Genomic DNA, 19,044 nt, shown 5'->3' on the forward strand with positions numbered 1-19,044 from the left:
AAGAAGAAGAGAAAAAAGTGAGAGATTGAGAGATGTAAAGAAGAGAAAAAAAAAACAAAGAAAAAAGAGGGGAAGATGAGAAAGTTGACGGAGAGAGGAAGAGGAAGGAAAGAAAAATAATATAAAAGAGAGAGAGAGGGAGAGATGGAGATAAGGAAAGGAACAAAGAATATATAAAAAAAAGGCATGCGTCTTTGTCTGTTAGTGTAGGGGATTTAAATTATTATTTTACAAAATTATAGAATTACCCTCTTTAACGGGTGAATGCGAATATTCGCGAATTGACCCAACACAATTCGTTAGTTTAACGGGTGGTTAATGGATTCACCCGTTTTCAACCTGACCTATTAAGCTCAACCCAAATATTGATAATTTTATGCAAATTCGTGTTGTATTAACGAGTCGTGTGCAATATTATCGGGGCCACATGACGTGACTTTTCCAAATCATTGAAAGAAGCTTCTATTTGAAGATTTCTAGGAAAACGAGTTGAATGGTTCAGCACTAGAAAGCAATTGCAGAGCCGTTGCCTTTCTTATTAGGAAGGAAGCAATGGATTGTTGCAGTTGCAAGAAATTACAAAAGGTGGACCCGAATATTAACCCAGACTAATGGCGAGACGATAAAACTCCCAATCAAACGGGAAAGTTTTGGGTATGAGGCTTGTGCAATGAAAGTGAACTTTGCTAACTTCACCCTGGATGAAAGTCAACTGTACTATACTATGTGTAATTCTTAGTATGTTTTTTTTAGGCTTCTTAGATCTAAGTCCAAAATGATTAGCTATCATTGAATTTAGTTCACATGTTTTTGGTTTTAGATGTAAGTCCTTTGACATTTATTACTTTTTTTGCTGTGTTCTTTTTACCCTTGAGGTAAATAAAGAAAACATATTGAAAATCTAAATTTAATGCATTATTTCCTTGTAATTGAATTTCAAAAGAATTTAAAATTTGAATTCTTTCCTTCATAATATTTACCTATATATGGATAAAATACAATTTAATCAATGAAAAATAAAGACCCATATATTATATCAATTATTCAGGCAAGCACCCACATGAAATTATGTACCTAACATATAGGTAAATAGTGTTATTATTAGCAATGGAAAACATTTAGTTATAAATCGTGTTACCTATAAATTAGGAACATAAATTAAAAGACTACCTAGTTAGGAACATAAATTAGAACACTGTCTATAAGTTAGATACAAAAATAGACGCTGCTATGGTTCCCAAGAAAAGTTGCCAACAAGTATCACCAATATTACTACCATTTGAGGAATATTCTGGCATAATTCTCTGCTTGTTATGGATGTAACAACCCGGTCCTTAATTAATATTTCATTATTAATTTATTCCAATAAAATACCACTATACCCCTAGAGTATTTTAATGGTATAAAAGTTGACTTTTTAACCGGGAAGGAATTTGAGGATTTTAGTTATACCGTTGCGTAGAGCGCAGCGAGATGAGTCCGTAGATAAATAGTGGACTTAAATCGGAGTTGTAACGAAGGAGTTACGATTAAAAGAAGTTCAGTGGCATAACCATAAATATTTTGAAGTTCAGATTTTATAAACCCAAAAATTTCTGGATTCCAGAGAGGCTGGAGCAGCTGACTTTGGGAGCTGTTTTTTCTTAGCTCCGACCCCCGATTCAGGCAAGACCAGTGTCAAACGAACCACCAAACTTCCCTCTTCCAGCCCCAGCCCTTCAACGCCTCGATCGGCCCCTATAGTCACCGGAATCCGCCCCGAAACAGGCGGTGCGGGGCGTTTTGAGAACTTCCAACTTCGTTCTCGTCGTCCTGCCACCAAATCGGACGAGTGAGGTATGGTTTCCTAGCTATTTTTCATGCTCTACCTACTGGTTGGGTAGGATTTTAGAAATTTCAAGCGTAGATAGCTCGACTTACGAGTTAGGTTTTAGCCGGTTTTGATAGCCCAGTTCCGGCCACTTGGCCACTTTTTGGGGTATGTCCAAGAACAAAAGTTGTTCCAAATGGGGTGTTTTACCTAATTTAGGAGTTTGAGCCTGTGGTTCGGAGTTTTTCCGGTCGCTGAAAATTGATCAAGCCACCCACGCGCTGCCGGCGCGTGTGGCGGCCCGTGGGTAGATTGGTGGAGACCACATTCAGTTTTAGAATGATCCTTGTGTCGTCACGAGTACATAGGATTTCACGGATCTCAATTTGGTTAACGTTTGAACCCTGAACGGATCTCGCATCTTGTGTGATTTCCGGGTTCAATAGTTTTGCACCGTTGAATCATAATCATTTTCAGATATGTTAATCTAGACGTGCCCATGATCGTATAGTATTTGACGGATTGTAAAACGGAGTCCCGGATACTCGAAATGCCAACCCTAGAACCGAGTTTGATGCAGTTTAGTTACAAATCGAGAAAGAAAGAACTACGTGTAGCTTGATCCTCGAAAGGGTACATAGGCAGCCTCATTATCAGTGCAGCCACGAGTTGGAGTCCTCGGTTTGTGTTATTGTTTATTAGGGCATTTTGGTCTTTACGACCATCACCAGTGTCGTTTAAACAGGTTTCACCTGGATTCCAAAGTGGAATTTGGGCCAAGTCGTTTCAATGGAGGTATATTGTAGGCTTATTTTTTTAAATTGTTTTTCGTCCTTTCATTAGTGGCAGTTTTTCATAGAGATTGATGTGAAGAGAAAGTGGGAGAACAACACTTGGGGTAGGAAACTGATTCAATGAGGAGATAGAGGTTTTTATTTAAATGCTCTGGGATATGTTTGCGATATTTTCCTTTTCTATTCAATGACAGTCATAAATGGCTAATTATTATCACATAAATTACTATTAACCGATTCAAGGCATTAATGGGTAACATTGGAACAAAAAAAAATTTAAAAAAGGGAGTTTCACTAATATACCCAAAATAGGTGCTGAAATTATAAAAAAACCCCACATGAAAAACACTTTATAAACACACCCAAAACCCATTTATTAAATAACAAATTAGTGTTGAAGTTCCAATAAATTACAGCACTGCCACTATCAAGCCCAACAGAAAAAGAACTCAAAAAGCACCCAAACCCAGCCCAATGTTTATATAAAAAAAAAGCCCAAAATATGGAATGCACTTTAGAAACACACTCAAAATCCATTTACTACATAATAAATGAGTGTTGATGTTCCTATAAATTACATATCTGCCATTAATTAACTTAAAACAAGCCCAATACAAAAGACACACAAAAAAACCCAAAACAAGCCCAACAAGCCTGAAATACATTGTTAATACCATATCATAGAAGTACATTGATAATATCATGTCATAGAAGTATATTGTTAATACCATCTCATACAAAAAACTCAAAAAACCCAAAAAAAGGCCCAACAAGAAACCACCTCGAATTGTTCATAGTTTCACCAGAAACAATCACAAAGGCAAAAGAAAATACCTTTACAAGAAGGAAAAAAAAAAACACTGTTAATACTATGTCATAACACTATCTTCTTATGCATATCATAAACTTTATACAAATTTATAAATAAACCCAATCCTAGACATGTATTTATAAAAAAACCTAAGCATTATTTAAACATAGAAACACACCCAAAATTAACTCCAAAGTCAACTTTTTGGGTGTGTTTATAAATGGGTTTTGAGTGTGTGTAATGATGGGTTTTGGGTGTGTTTATATGTTTAAATAGTGCTTGGGTTTTTTTATAATTTCAACCCCCATTTTGGGTGTTTTAGTGAAACTCCCTAAACTTTAAGTGCATAGCTATATATAGAGCAAAATATAAAGCATGCTTTGTTACTGAAAATCTGTTAATACTATGCCATAAAAGTACACTGTTAATATTATGTCATAGAAGTTCATTGTTAATACTATGTCATAGAAATTATCTCAGTTACAGGGTATGAACAGTATAACAACTGTTCATACAACTTACGGGATGTCAACAACGTCGTCATTTCATTTGCATAATAGGTACGATAAAGAATCCAAATAGTACCAAACATCAAAACCAAGTTAACACTAAATAGTGTTTTACACATTAAAATCACAAAGAACCTAGATCACTGAGAATCTAAATCCAAGAATAGTAATTATCATTTTTCTTGTCTTTTATTCAATTTTCTCAGTAACCAAACATTAGATAGCATACACAAATAGAGCTAAACAAGTCAACAACAATGAGAAAAACAAGCATAATGAATTCTAAATCTCTAATTCCAAATATTATATCATTCTAAAATAGAAAATGCAATATAGCAATGACTCATATTGACTAATTAAATATTTTACGCCAAAAACTCATTCCAAAATTCTAACTACCACCAACTCTAGCATCATCGGCGCTCCAAAGAATGAAGAATCAAATTGAATCACCATATCACCATTGCCAAAATCTTAATTCAATCATACACTAAGCAAACACTGTTAGTACTATGTAAGAGAAATCAACTCAATTGCAGGGTATGAACAGTATAACAATTGTTCATACCACTTACTAGAAGTTAACAAATGTTCATACCACTTATAGATAACAAATTATATACTACAAATGAACTTACCAACTTTGGTCATTCCAATACTACTATCAATAATAGTCAAGGTATTGTTGTTTTTGTCAGGGATGAAGAGCTTTGGCTAACCATCGAGCTTGCTCTTGTCAATTATACTCTCAAATATAATCTTGTCAAGAGTCTACAAATAGAGCATGACATAATGAGCCAAAGGAAATTCAATTCAAACAAAAACATTATTGAAAAAACTTATTATCAACATAGCTTTTCCACATCAATTCAGCAAGAGACAAGAACACTAAAGACTTTTTATAAAGAAATTTGAAAAGCATGCAAATAAACCTTCTAAGGAAATACCTGATAATTAATTATTTTAAATTCTGAGAATATTTGAAAATTAGAATAGAAAACACTCAATTTTAGGGTGAGCCAAACACAGAATCTGAAGGCCATGATTTTCTATGAAAGGCTTGCCTTATTGAACAGGAGATCTGGGTTGAAAACATATAAACCATAGTATTTCGTTGAAAGAACTGATAGTGAATTACATATCTACTAAATTGAAATCCTAAATCTAAACGCTAGACATCGAAAAACTACATATCTAGAACAAAGCAAAACCCACCACACTTCAAGAACTTGTAAACTTGGTCACCGCCTTAGTCCCTTCAAACACCGCATGCTTAGCCAGCTCACCAGGAAGCACAAGCCTCACAGCAGTCTGGATCTCCTGAGAAGTAATGGTCGGCTTCTTGTTGTACCTTGCAAGCCTGGAAGACTCCTGGGCGAGCTTCTCAAAAATGTCGTTGATAAAGCTGTTCATGATGCCCCATGGCCTTGCTGGAGATCCCAATATCAGGGTGAACCTTCTTCAGACCTTGAAGATATAGATCTTGTAGGTATCTACGCTCTTCTTCGATCTCTTCTTCTTCTTATCTCTAGCAGTGGCTCCGGCTTCCTTGGGGAGCTTCTTGCCGGCCTTCGGCTTCTTCTCACCGGGCTTTCTACCACAATCGACTTCTTCTCCTCTACTGCCTTCTTCTCGGCGGCTTCTTCTCAGCTTTGGGAGCCATTGGAGTTGTGAGAGAAAAGTTAGGGTTTGAGAATTTGGGAGTTTTCGAAACGGAAGGGATGCGATTCAATTAGAGAGAACAGGAGATTAAGATGCTTTGTTTGAGAATCAAAGTGGTGGGATGGATTGTTTATATAGATGAAAGTAGGATCTGCTACATAACGGAGATTGTCGTCGGTCTTATGTTGGTCCATGGCTTTGAGACTGTTTGGTTTACTTTGAAGGCATAGAGAGGGAAGAATGGAGAGAACAGAGGAGAGATGGTGGTTTGAAGCAGGAGAGGGGCTTGAGGCTTCAAACCTGAGGTTGTCAAATATGAGGTAAGCTTCAAACGAGATCCAAAACTAATTTAATGCTAAAAAGGGTAATAAAGATATTTCATCTTATTAATTAAATTAAAAAAATATACAATTGTTGATTTTTGGGTTTATTTTGGGTGTGTTTCTATGTTTTAAATAGTGTAGGGTATATTTATAGTTTCATGTATAGGATTGTATTTGAAAAAATAAAAATAAAAAGATTACATTAGAAAATATTTAAAAATGAATGTAATCCTATGTGGCACAAGAGTCAAAGGACTTGTATCAAAGTCGCTAAATCCGAGATTAAGCCCAACTTCTCAATGAAAATTTGGATCTATATCAACTTTTCTTTTTTATACCAACTTGGTTTTATAGTTTTGAATATAAAACCATTTAACCACTCAATTAAAGAATTGTAATTTTATAGTATTTCTATACATTCATATAATATATCACTAAGCCACTTGCTTGTCATCATATTTGCGAAGCAACTTCCTGCTTTGTGATAATTGATGGTAGTGGTGATATATATTTTTTTTTTTGGGGTCAAATGGTAGTGGTGATATTATATGCCAGCAAGTAGTGACATTATATGCCTGCAAGTGGTTAATTGATCATAGTTTCTAATACTATATCTTTATAGCGCGGTTAAGGCTGCAGGATGGAGGTGATGTAAAGAGATATAATTAATTTGTAAATGAGAGATGCATGTGAAATTGTGAACAAGATGAGGAAGATTACAATTGGCCAGCAGAGTGGTTGGGTTGGGGTAGTTGCTCACTCACTCACTGGGTAACGTACGGTGCAGCTAAGGCTGCAGCCCTATCTCTGACGGAAACACCAATCTTCATTGCCGATGAAATCAATCTGTACTTACGACCAAACTTGTAAATCTTATCATGATGAACAGTTTTCTTAAGTAGACTCCTCTCTCTAGTTGTTATAATGATTCTACTTCCAGGGCCAAACTTATGATGACCACCACATGCTAGATATTCTATCTGGCTTGAATCATTCACATCATCAAGAACAATGAGGACCTTTGTACGGCTGAGCCTTTCTCGAATAAACGGGGATACAGATGGAGTGTCGATACTTAGATCTTTTTCGTTTAATATCTCACGAAGAAGTACATTTCTCAAGTGTTTCAGTCCTTGTCTTTTTTCCTCCTCCTTAACATTTGCAAGAAAACAAGTAGCTTCAAATTGACCAGACAGTCGGTGAAATAATTCATCACCAACTGTGCTCAGCGAATTCTTGCCCCAAATGCCTACAGTGCAAACACCTGGTGAATCAATGCATAATAACGATTCAATTTCCTCAATTTGCCTTAATCGAAATGCATCCAATTCCACGGAATCACTTGAAGAAGATGTGCGATTCAGTTTGGTCAAAACATCTTCAGCAACTTTCTCAATGAAATCAGCCTCCGTCCTGAAAATGAAGAACACAGAATAATATTTAGTAGCAGATATGGATTAAGCCATTTGGTTACAAGATATCGCTTATATAAAAAAAATATTAATTAATAATAATATTTAGTATAACTAGCCCTTAACGATTCTTTTATATATAATAATGAAATGGTCACAAAGAGTTACCCTGTTCTTTTTGAATTATCGAAGCCAGACATATCGGCTGCTTCCTTCAAGGCATTTCTCCACTTGAGCACTTGGTCCATGTTGTCCTCGAAACGTTCTTCAAGTTGAGCAAATGCAACTGCATAACTCTCCTGTTGTTTCCTTACCTGTGATGGATCTATGCCGTAAAAAATGGGTATGACAATTTGTCCGTATCTTTTTTTGCATTCCGATATATGCTCAAGTTCACCCAAACACCACGTGGAAAAAGCATAGTTTTTCGAGAAAACGATTAACGAAACCTTTGATTTCTCGATCGCTTGAAAGAGGGCAGGTCCAATTTTGTCCCCCATCCGAAGTTTGTCATCCATGTAGGTCGCAATTTTCTTGCGACCTAAAGCAGCTTTGAGATGGCTGGTAAAAGTGTCCCGGGTATCTGCACCTCTGAAACTTATAAACACATCGTACTTTTGTGGAGGGGGATTAGCAAAAGGAGGAGAAGAAGAACGAGAAGAAGAAGAAGAAGAAGAGGATGAAGCCATATAAAAAACCTGCAAAACCCTGAAAGTTAAAGGATGAAACCTCGATGCACCTCTGAATAACTAGCTAGCCAATATTTAACATTCAGTTAAGCAGAGGTAAACATGTGAAAAGGAAACTACGCAAGCCCTTCCTGCTAAGAAATTTCAATGCTAAAACTGGAACTAGTCAAGACTCAAATAAGTCAATTCTGTCGACTCATTATAGCTAGTTGCAGAGATAATGGACCTGACCTCTCACACCAGAAAAACTTTGGGATGGCAAAAAGTGATATCACCATTGCATGAGAGTGTCTCTCCTCTTACACCCGTTTGTTTTCCTCTCAGACAAGATGAGATGCTTGTGAATGCTTTTTCTGTGTTGAACGTATGAGGCCTTGTTTGATTTAAATAAACTTCTGAAACCTTATCAGAAGAGTTACAACTGTTAGAAAACAGTTAATAAAACTAATCCGAATTAATAAAAAATTATTAATTCGAAACCAAAAAAATATTCAAAGCCCATCTTTTTGACCATTAAATATTTATATAATATTCAAAGCCCAAATAGATTTTGAAGTCCAAATTGCTTCCACTTGGCTCACTTCCATTTACTAAGTGTGAGATTTTCACACTTATAAAGACCTCATTCTTTCTACTTTCTACCAATGTGGGACTAATGTTCTTGAATTTCATTCAAACTTCCAACAAGTTAAGCAGAGGTAAACATGTGAAAAGGAAACTACGCAAGCCCTTCCTGCTAAGAAATTTCAATGCTAAAACTGGAACTAGTCAAGACTCAAATGAGTCAATTCTTTCGACTCTTTATAGCTAGTTGCAGAGATAATGGACCTGGCCTCTCACACCAGAAAAACTTTGGGATGGCAAAAAGTGACATCACCATTGCATGAGAGTGTCTCTCCTCTTACACCCGTTTTACCAAAATGTAAATAAATAATTACAACTACCATTTAAAAAACGAAAAAAAGAAAAAGGACAAAAGGTAACACGTTCCCTAATACAAAGAAACTTCCTATTGGAGGACTATCGCAAAACAAGTTGAAATGGAGCAGCCGGAGAAGAAAAAGAATCCAAAATGAATTTCCACCGAAAAACCAAATAAATAATCAGTAACCAGAAAACAGAAAAGGTCAAGGATCATTATAAAATGACAATTTAAGAAGACAAAGATCCGAGTTGAACAATTAGTCAAAAGAACCCTCAATATGTACAGTAAGAAATTAAAAGATACTGTTGCAATAGCAAGAAAAGAAAGTCAATAAGAATATTATGTATGTGGTACAAGACCAATGAAAATGATATGCATGCAATGCAATGCAGATAAAATATGTTGCGTGCTATACCTACCTACGAAGTTCATGACTTAGTAGATTAATGGTATGTTTAGGCGTGCTTTTAAAAGGGCTAAAGTTCATTTTGATAAATAAAAGTGTTTCTAACCAAGAACAAAACTACGTAGAGACTAGACTGGACTTCAGCCCCTTGCAAGATTTGATAAAACATTGGTTTTGGTGCAAATTTATAAGGTATTTCCTACTCCCACGAATATTAGCCCTTTTTGCAAATTTTATAATCTAGGTAGCCCATCCCACTTTTTTTTTTTTTGTCAGGAGTGAGAATATACAATTTTCAGCAAAATGAGTGTAAGTGGACAAAAGAAAAGTGAAAAAATTAGCTCTCTATATATGATATATAAGTATTGACCGATATATATATATATATATATATATAATATAGGTTGTTTTTTTAATTACTTTTTGGTTTGGAGGCCACGTGAGTGCCTTTGTATTTTCTGGATTGTCTGGAGTGCCTTTTGTAAAAGGAAGTGAGAAACCATGCAAAGTTATGAATGAATGCCTGAAAAAACAACATCATATGAACCAGTTAAATGCACACAATATTTAATTTTTCGACCCTTATCTTTATTATATGCATACCAAGTTTATAAACTTGTCAATTCTCTGTTTTTTTGGTCAATCACTTCTTCTTTGTGTTCTTTTTCTAGCTCTCTCTCTCTCTCTCTCTCTCTGGTCTTTTCTTCTTGAGTTCCTCTTTGTGTTCTTTCTGCTGCTTTGTGTGTGTGTTTTTTCAGTTTGGTTGTACTTATTTGTGTTAGTGTTTCGGAAAAGAAGTTTGGGAAAAGAATGAACTAGTTTGGTTTCTAAATTTAACTAGACTATAGGCCTCGTTCTTGTTTAGTTATGCTGTTTCGGCTTAGCCCCCCTACCCACAAAAAAATAATTCTTGACAATTTGAAGCATGATATATTCTTTTATAGAAGAAGCCAAGGAAAAAAAATTTAGCCCGGCCCTATATAAATTCCTGGTTTTGCCATTGCTTATGACAGTGTTTGATTAAAAAAATTTAAAAGTCTGGATCATAGAACACTTTTTGGAGTACCCAATTGGTTCAAAAACAATTAAAACACATTTAAAATATCAATTACCTTCTCCATTGCTTCAAGTAATTATGTTTCTATCCCAAAAGTGAAACTCAACAAACTGGCCCTTTCCATGGGTTACAAAAATGATATTGGACATAGAATCTTCTAAGATCCACCTTATTAATATTGGATCCAGTGCGACAAACAAAATATGATATTGGACATAGAATCTTTTTTCTATGTGACTCGCGGGTCTTAGGATCCTGATGAAGTTTTTTCTTCTTTTTTATTTTTATTCAACGTACTAATAATATTGGCTAACGATTACTTTTCAAAATAAGAATAAGAACAATAATAATATTGGCTAACAAAATCGTACATACAATCTCGACTGCTTATAATTAACGTGTCCTTTGCTGTCCTAGAGTTGCATAATGTAGTGTAACAAAAAATTTCCGAAGGAAAATGGTCTACCACCAAAATTATGAATTCCAAATTTTCCGTAACCTTGGAGCAGAAAGGGCTAAGAAGACTTAGATGAGAAGTACTGAACAATCCGAATAGGCTGGCACTCACTCAGCCTATGGTTGAAGCTTCTAAAGGGTAGGAAGGAGTTGGTCAATGTAATAGTACTAACTAAAACATAAAATAAACGTTCTTCTGGCAAGAAATTATAATGATGTTGCCCTGCTGCAACCATTTCAGCCCGTCAATGTTTAGCCTTGGCTTCAGCTTTCTTATGTGACTTGGCCTTCATCTAATAATCAAAAGAAGAAAGTAAATGAACGTCTATACAGTGCAAGAAAAGTTGAAGGCAAAGCAAGAGTGAAGGTGCTCTCTCATTCTTAATTTTTTCTCAAGGCAAAGCAAATGAAGGAGAGGAAAAGTTCAACGTATCTACTTTCCATAAACCAGACCGAAGGAGATCAGGAAGCACCTTGAAAACCCTGAGCTTCACGCTTCCATAAACCAGACCGAAAGTGAAGGCCGATGCACGAGCAACCTATCAAACATTCAAAAGTTAAAGAAATAAACTTTACGATCACATTCCTCGGCAGAAGAGATCAGAGGGAAAGGAAAGGAGTGTACCAAGGCGATGGTGCTGGTGCCAGAGTAAGGACTTGGAGGAGGTGCCATTAGATTTGGTGATGACAATCTCAGCTTGACTCGTCGAGTGCATGCGGCAAAACCCTAATCGGATTGCAACCCCTGAGCCTGAGCGGTGGTTCAGTCTCTGCTCTTCACAATTGTATCTCTAGTCTGTATCTTGGACCCGAACTGAAAAAAGGTCGGGTTGCTGGATTTGGGAATGCGCTTAAGATCCAGTCAATAACCATCACCCGAAACCTGGCGTGATTTAAGCATCACTCCTGCCACGTGGCCGTTTCCTCACGGGAATAAAACGACACCGTATGTGAGATCGTTCTTTCTAACTTCTAACTAAAGAAACGCAGACAGATAAGTCGGTAAGTTGGCGCAATATATTATATTGAGTTGAGAAAAGAAAAGAATATCCGGTTGCGGAGAAAATCCAGCGAAAATGGGAGCATCAACTTCGACGGAGCAGAAGGTTTCGATCAAGCAACGATAGGCGGAAACCCTAGCAGCATCCACTGGAGCTCTTTCTATGCTTCAGAAATCTTTCTCCAACCTCGCCGATCCTGATTCTAATGCAATTCCCCTCAACTCTCTTCAGGTAGACTCAAAATGCCAACTCAACTCCTCGAATTCAATTTTCATTCTATGCATCTATAAACCAGAAATTGAAGCTTTTGCGTTTCAATTTTTCAGCAATGCTTCTGTTTAACGTACAAGAACCGAGTATGTGAAGCTCTTACAGTGCCTGATTCATTTCCGATGCTGTTGGATCATCTTGGTTCGTCAATTCTGGACCCGTTTTTCGTCTCGGAGAATGGCAAAGTGAGCTGGGTTGAGTTCGTTAGGGGCTACAATAAGTGTTGTGCAAGAATGTCTGCGTCTGTGTCGCTTAATATATTGCTCAGAGTGTTTGCTGTGGCACTTCAAAAAGCGGGTTCGCCTTCGAACTTGGATTTTAAATCTGATGGTGTTGACAGTAAGATAACCGGGTCGCTTAAGCCCGTGGACGTGCTTATGCTTCCTTGGATGTGTTGGGCTATTTCCTGGAATTCTAGGACTTCGAAAATTTCCAAAGAGAAAACAGATTTACCTCCCCGGATATTAATCAGATTGTTTCGTCGGCTATTGTTTCATGTGCTGAAGTTGGCAGTGGCTTGAATGTGTGGGATTGCCAGCTCTCGGGTTTGGAAGTTGAACTTCCTGTGGGGAAGTTTCTTTCCTGGGTTTTGAGAACAGTGCCTAGTCTCCCAGATTGGTTTTCACAGTTTGTGTATGCAATTCTCAAAAACTGTGTTTCTCACAAGGTATCTGGCATCTTCTCAATTGAACAAAATCATAGGCTTTTATTTTTTCCATTTCTCTTATATTTCATTATCTTGTTGCCTTGTCAATACGATATCGTGTGTTTGAGCTTATGGGTTAAGGACTCGTTAAGACATAATGGGAAGTGCACTCGGAAACCTGAATGCAACGGATTTTGATGGCAGGATGGACAAGAATGCTCAACTTCATCACTGGTAGAGAATTCTTCAACCATGTCATACAGTTCTCATCTTTTGTCCAGTGGAATAGGGGAGTTCGGGTTTGGGAGAGAGAGAAGGCGAGTGCCACTGTGCACTCGCGCACTCCTCGGGGTTTTGGGGTTATTTTTGGGTTTTAAATAATTTTTTAATAAATTTTCATAATTACCATTATGTCCTTATTATTCGTTAATTTTCCAAATCGAGCGTGCCTCCCGTCTATGGACTCGTTTCGACGAGCCAGATGCAATGGCGCAACTCGTTTCGCCAAATTCTTTCCCGAAATTAAATTAACCATTTTGGCTTTGAATAATATTAATTATTAAATTTCAATAATTATTATTAGTTTATTTAATTTACTTATTTTAATTTATTTATTATGTTTTAAATTTAATTCTTTAATTTTAGGGTCGGGATGTTACAAATTTAGGAAATAAGTAGTTGGTTTCATCAAACCATTTGACACTCCATTGACGGATGAATGTTTTCGTGTAGTGTGAATAAAATGGAATGAATGGGATTTTGTAAAATGGAATTGTAAACAAGGGTAGAATGAAGGAGGTAGCCAAAGTGTTTTTGTTTATTTCTTTCTGTGTAATCAAACACCTACTCAACTCAACTACATGTTTGAATAATTTTCAGCAATAGCAGTGGAATATACAAACAAATTTGAGCACATCTTGATTTTCAAATTCAACGTCATTTCATTAAATTACCATATCAAAAATAAGGTTTACCAAAGAGATTAGCCAAGTATCTTCCTAATGGATTATTAAACTGCAAAGCGAATTAAATAAAACTTGATCATTTCCATTTTCCAAATGCAAATCACGAGAAGAAAGACCATCATTATTTTTTTTTTGGTAAAACAGTAGCCTGTCTAAAACTGAAAAATATTAATGGCAATAATTTCAATGAGAAATTTGTACAAACTGTGAAAGTCGTAAGCTTTTGTTACCAATGCCTAAGGGTCTGAGCTCTGGAAAAAAAAATATATATATTTAAAGGACCCGACCCGCCCAGGCGCAGCCTAACTTCCTGCCGCCTCCCCCTAACAATTAGGGTTAAATTGTGGCAATTCTTCCAGCCTAGGCCGATTTTTCGAACGCTGCTACCAGTTTGCTTTCTTGGGGTTTTCTGCCAAATCAAATGCTGCGTTTATAACAGAAAGCGAACGTGCCGCGTGGAGCTCAGTATCATCACTAAAGTCGGAGGCTGAGGCGTCGTTCATCTGGTCTAGAACCAGAACCCTTTCTTCCTCCCTCGTTACGCTTCTCAAATGTTGAAGCCGGACGATGAAAAAATGAAAAACAAAACTGGGCCTCACCCAACAGGTCTATATTTGCAATTGGGCTATAACAAAAATTTAAGCCCACTTGATAGGGAAATTAAAATATTCCAAAGCGCAAAGCATAAGTAAGACTCTCTGTTAATGAAGAAAAACTTAGTTGCAACGGGAATAGCACTGTTTTGTTATCCCTGACAAATAATGCTCTGTCATGTGTTAGTGTTGTCACACGTATCATGACGTAATTGGTAGAAGATAGCAAAATAGTTTTATCCTCGTTACATAGAAGTCTTTCTCCTGTTAATGTCATCGGCATTCCTTCACATCCTCTTAACATTCTTTTATATATTTTTTTCATTTTTGTTTTAAGAAACTGAATTCACGATATGACCAATTTTGAATAAGGGAAATGCTGTTCAAAGTTCAAAACCCTAAGCCAAATTTCTACATTGACTTTTAGCCGCAAGCTGGAGTGATTTGCTTCATCATGACAAATTGTTTGAACTAATCAGTTTTTGTCTGTCGGGTGATCATGCATATCATCTAGCGGGTCAAGCAATCAGTTAAGAAAGATACACAAAATTTTAGAATAGAAAATGTTATAAGTGGTGTAAACTGATGTCCACCAAATCCAGATAACACCCTCAGCCACACACATATTTCCCCCCTTCCTAAATAAGAAGAATTAACACTGAAATGAACATCCCTACATTTAACTTCATCTATTTGCCCTTGAAGTTGTTTGGTATATACTACTTTAACGACCCACAGTTTGGAAACTAGAAGTTAATGATTGCAGAGAGGAACCAGCTTCTTGTTGAGGTTGACGTGGCGGATGATCATGCAAGTCTTTTGGAAGTTGAGGCAATGGTGCTTCAAGCTGAAGAACCCTCATCACTTGCCCTGCTTTTGGTCTTTCCTTGTTGTTGGGATGAGTACACCATAATCCCACAATTAACAAGCATTCCATTTCATTTGGAACAAAATTCATATCCAATCTCTCATCAGCTGCAGAGAGCAGATTTCCGGCAAGGTACAGCTGCCAAACCCACCTGAAAAGCGGCACGTGGAATTCTTTATCCTGATAAGTCCTCCTTCCACATGCAAGTTCCAAGGCCACAACTCCAAAACTATACATGTCTGACTCTTTACTAGCCCTACCTCTATTTGCATATTCCGGGGCTATGTAACCAAAAGTCCCTACTACTCCTGTTGTCTGAGTGCTGAACCGCGGATCCACGAGCTTAGCAATCCCAAAATCACCAAGCTTAGTCTTGAAATCGTAGTCCAACAATATGTTAGCTGATTTGATATCCCTATGCAGGACACACGTCTCTGCATCTTCATGCAGGTAATGAACGGCTGTGGCCAAGTCTAAAGCTATCTTGTACCTCAAATCCCATTGCAAGGTTGTTCTAGAGCCGAATAGATGCGTGTCAAGGCTGCCGTTAGGCATGTATGCATAAACAAGTAAGCACTCGCCTTGCTCATGACACCATCCAATGAATTGCACCAGGTTCCTGTGTATCAAGCGGCTTATTATTTTCACTTCGTTGATGAAGACTTTCTCATAGTGCTCGGATTCTGGGACGATTCTCTTCACAGCAACTGTGCAGCCTAGATCTTGTATGATTCCTTTATAAACTTTCCCTGACCCTCCTTGGCCTAGCCTTCTGTCGTTTGCAAAGTCATTGGTGGCTGCAACTAATTCCTCATAAGAAAATCGTCTTGGCAAGGCTTGCCACACAAGATCTGTAGAGGCTACTGAATTGGAGTCATTTCCATGTTCATCAATCCTGTTTTTCAGCCTCTTTACCACCAACCAGCATATGGCTACACCAGGAATCAAAATGAAGACATAAACTGCAACGGCCCCAATCGAGAATAACCTCCTCTCCTTTTTGGTACTTAACTCCTCTGAGTTTGATCTGAAATCCCATGTATATATAGCATTCCGCTCTCGGGCCTCACAGCCATTGGCAGTTGAAAATCCAATTGTAACCCACTCTGGGAGAACCTTTCTCAGGTCAATAGGGTGAGAAAGCGAAGTGATGGCCACATCAGTATCTTCCTCATATTTCCAAAACACAGTGAGGGTCTTGGTGGTAGCACTGTAAGTTATCTGTACGTGAGCCTTCTTCCCACCGTTGCCGAAAGCATCCCAACGGGCATTAACAACTGAGCGGATGGTATTGATATTGATCCCAACGTGTGGCCAGAGTGGATCCCATGAGTTTGGCAAAGTGTCAAACTCAACCATTACAATTTCGTTTAGTAAACGATTGGTGGTGTTTAATAATCCTAGATCACCACCAGCAGAGTTTAGTGGAATTGGATAGTGAACAGGGGCAAGGAAAAACACAAGTCCATCACCAATGTTGGTATGATTATGAACAGTGTCGATAATGAAAGAGAAATTAGTAGTGAAGTCTGCCAGTTTAGCAGAGTCCCATAAGTGCAAAGGTTCTGCATACGTAGCCCGGCCAGTGCGGCAATATATATCCTGTGGATCTGTGGCTGTGATCGTGCTGAGTTCAATCACTCCTGAAGAAGGCGCGGCATCACCTTCATAAAGTATGTTGTTTGCATCTCGACTAAAGTCATTGATGCTGAAGGAAAGTGGATGAACAAAGGGTTGGAAAAAATTGAAGAACATGAAGAGAACAACAGAGCAGTTTATCAAGGATTGAAGACGGAAAGTTGATAGCCTGCTTAGAGACATCGCAATGCAACCAAAAACAAGAACGTGAAAATCTGCAATGCAAGGAATAATGGTAATGTATGTGGCAACTATAATGAAGAAGTCAGAATTATGAAGAGTGTAATGAAGACCAAGGATTGCCATGTTTTAATACTTCACCTCTACCGTCCATTTTAAGATATCTAGTCTAAGGGAAGAAAAAAAAAACATATTAATCAATCTTCAAAGTAATTGAGATATTAATCAATCTTCAAACTATTCTAGAAAAGAAGTTGTTGGCTTCGTCAAACCATTTGACACGCTGCTGTGAATATTTCCAAAGTGGGAAAGTAAAGCAATGATCTTCATAGAAAATTATGAAAATTTGACACGCTGCAAGATGAAATTCTTTTTAATAAGGAAAGTAGAGTAATAAAACTCTTTTTAATCAACTTTCTCGACACGCTGCAAGATGAAATTGACATTGAAAACAAAAGCCCAAAGAAATTGAAATGGTCCATGTTCAAAAAATAAATATCAAGAAATGGTCCATGTTATGTGTTCTTGACACGCTGGAAGATGAAATTAACATTGAAAACAAAAGCCCAAAGAAATTGAAATGGTCCATGTTCAAAAAATAAACATCAAGAACTGGTCCATATTAAGTGTTCTCGACACGCTATAAGATGAAATTGACATTGAAAACAAAAGTCCATCAAAGCCTTTGCCATTTTGGGTAATGACCCAATGTCAAATAATTTTGTTGCACAACAATTGGTCAAAGAATATTATTGCATAGAAATTTGTTGATCTAATCTTAGATCTGAAATATTGACGCTATCATGGTCTAAAAGCCAGCATTGGGAGGACTTCAATCAAGCCTTTGGGTGGGCATCCCCATCACAGAGCGTTCAATTTTTTTTTTTTAACGTCGGCATTAACGGCAAAACTTTATGATTCTGTTGCATGCCTGAGTTGTACACATGACTGAATCTTGTTGGACTGTAGTGCCAATCAGCAACCCCAGCTGGTACTACGGTAGTATTGTATAATTTCTCCTAAAAAAGGGGCCATTTGGGGGAGTTAGAAATTTCCAAGTTGTATTTCTAGAAACCACTCATTAATCATTCATTCAGACTCTTAAAAGTATATATCATATAACCCTTTTCCTCGTCATTGTCTTTTGTTTTCATTTCTTCCCCCAAACAATCACTGTTGGACTTGAACCAAAGAAAAATTGCAATATCAAGAAAACCTCAAATAATGAGAAAAATCTACATAAACTTCCTTTGAACTTCCAGGTAGCTGCCGGTTCCCTCGTAGCAAAGTTAACTGGAATAGTTCTAAGTGGCTCTTTCTACTTTAACACATAGCAAAGAAAGCACCTACTAAGTACAAGCAAAAATACCTTTTCCTCCCCTTTCATGATCACACACAACCAATAAGGAAGCCCTATTAAAAAGACAAGGAACTTGATCATTTCAATTTTCCAAATGCAAATCACTTAAGCTAATTTCGAGAAGAAAGGCTATCTTTTTTTTGTTTTTTCTTTTTGTCTAAAACTGAAAATATTAATGGCAATAATTCCTTTGAGATCGGGTACTAAGTTTCGATATGTTATTATATTGATGGATAGTCCTTGTGTTCTTTTATATGTTATTAGTCTGCACTTGATGATTTCTTTAATTAAGGTCGTAATTTACTACTACTAGAGGATTTGGGGTAAATTTGCAATATAGTCGAGTTATAGTTCAATAGGTGCTATGTTCACAGAAAGAAAAAAACATATAAAAAAAAGATTTATATGCACCGAAAAAAAGAAGCAAAAAGTAACATGGCTTCTAAAGGAAGTGGTAAAATATGTGTTTTTTTTGTTGAGAAAATATTGTATCTCATTAAACCGAAAGGAACATTATATGGTAAGAACTAGCATGTTGTTTGGGGGTGATAGAAACCCACCTAACCCGGGCACGAAAATTAACCGGACAAGAGAAGAAGAGCGGTGGGGCTTCTCAACTACGGAGTTGGGCGGAATGAAGCTAGGCAACCATTGGAGGAAGGGGCTTGC

General features: G+C 37.1%; 3 protein-coding genes and 2 pseudogenes across 4 annotated transcripts; 1 reads left to right on the plus strand and 4 right to left on the minus strand.

Annotated features, from left to right (window-relative positions):
* Positions 1 to 5,141: 5,141 nt before the first annotated feature.
* LOC103335427 (histone H2B.9) lies at positions 5,142 to 5,363 on the minus strand. The gene has a single exon (XM_089054564.1). It carries the CDS (start codon positions 5,335 to 5,337, stop codon positions 5,146 to 5,148), a length of 192 nt encoding a protein of 63 aa, XP_088910690.1. The 5' UTR covers positions 5,338 to 5,363; the 3' UTR covers positions 5,142 to 5,145.
* Positions 5,364 to 6,560: 1,197 nt separating this feature from the next.
* LOC103335426 (TMV resistance protein N-like) lies at positions 6,561 to 8,039 on the minus strand. Its single transcript, XM_008238435.2, has 2 exons — positions 7,490 to 8,039; positions 6,561 to 7,322 (listed from the first exon to the last, which is right to left on the minus strand). The coding sequence occupies exons 1-2, from the start codon at positions 8,008 to 8,010 to the stop codon at positions 6,674 to 6,676; spliced, it is 1,170 nt and encodes a 389-aa protein (XP_008236657.2). The 5' UTR covers positions 8,011 to 8,039; the 3' UTR covers positions 6,561 to 6,673.
* A 2,724-nt stretch (positions 8,040 to 10,763) lies between these two features.
* On the minus strand, positions 10,764 to 11,640 carry LOC103335425 (uncharacterized). Its single transcript, XM_089054854.1, has 3 exons — positions 11,480 to 11,640; positions 11,328 to 11,393; positions 10,764 to 11,147 (listed from the first exon to the last, which is right to left on the minus strand). Exons 1-3 carry the CDS (start codon positions 11,525 to 11,527, stop codon positions 11,100 to 11,102), a joined length of 162 nt encoding a protein of 53 aa, XP_088910980.1. The 5' UTR covers positions 11,528 to 11,640; the 3' UTR covers positions 10,764 to 11,099.
* Positions 11,641 to 11,930: 290 nt separating this feature from the next.
* On the plus strand, positions 11,931 to 13,106 carry LOC148916256 (uncharacterized; annotated as a pseudogene). The gene is made up of 2 exons (XR_016128203.1): positions 11,931 to 12,086; positions 12,182 to 13,106. The product of XR_016128203.1 is annotated as an uncharacterized LOC148916256 (transcript).
* A 1,772-nt stretch (positions 13,107 to 14,878) lies between these two features.
* On the minus strand, positions 14,879 to 17,118 carry LOC103335441 (L-type lectin-domain containing receptor kinase IX.1 pseudogene; annotated as a pseudogene).
* Positions 17,119 to 19,044: the final 1,926 nt, after the last annotated feature.

This window comes from Prunus mume, linkage group LG6 (genome assembly GCF_029339155.1).
Source record: "Prunus mume cultivar Tortuosa linkage group LG6, ASM2933915v1, whole genome shotgun sequence".
NCBI classification, from domain to species: Eukaryota; Viridiplantae; Streptophyta; class Magnoliopsida; order Rosales; family Rosaceae; genus Prunus; species Prunus mume.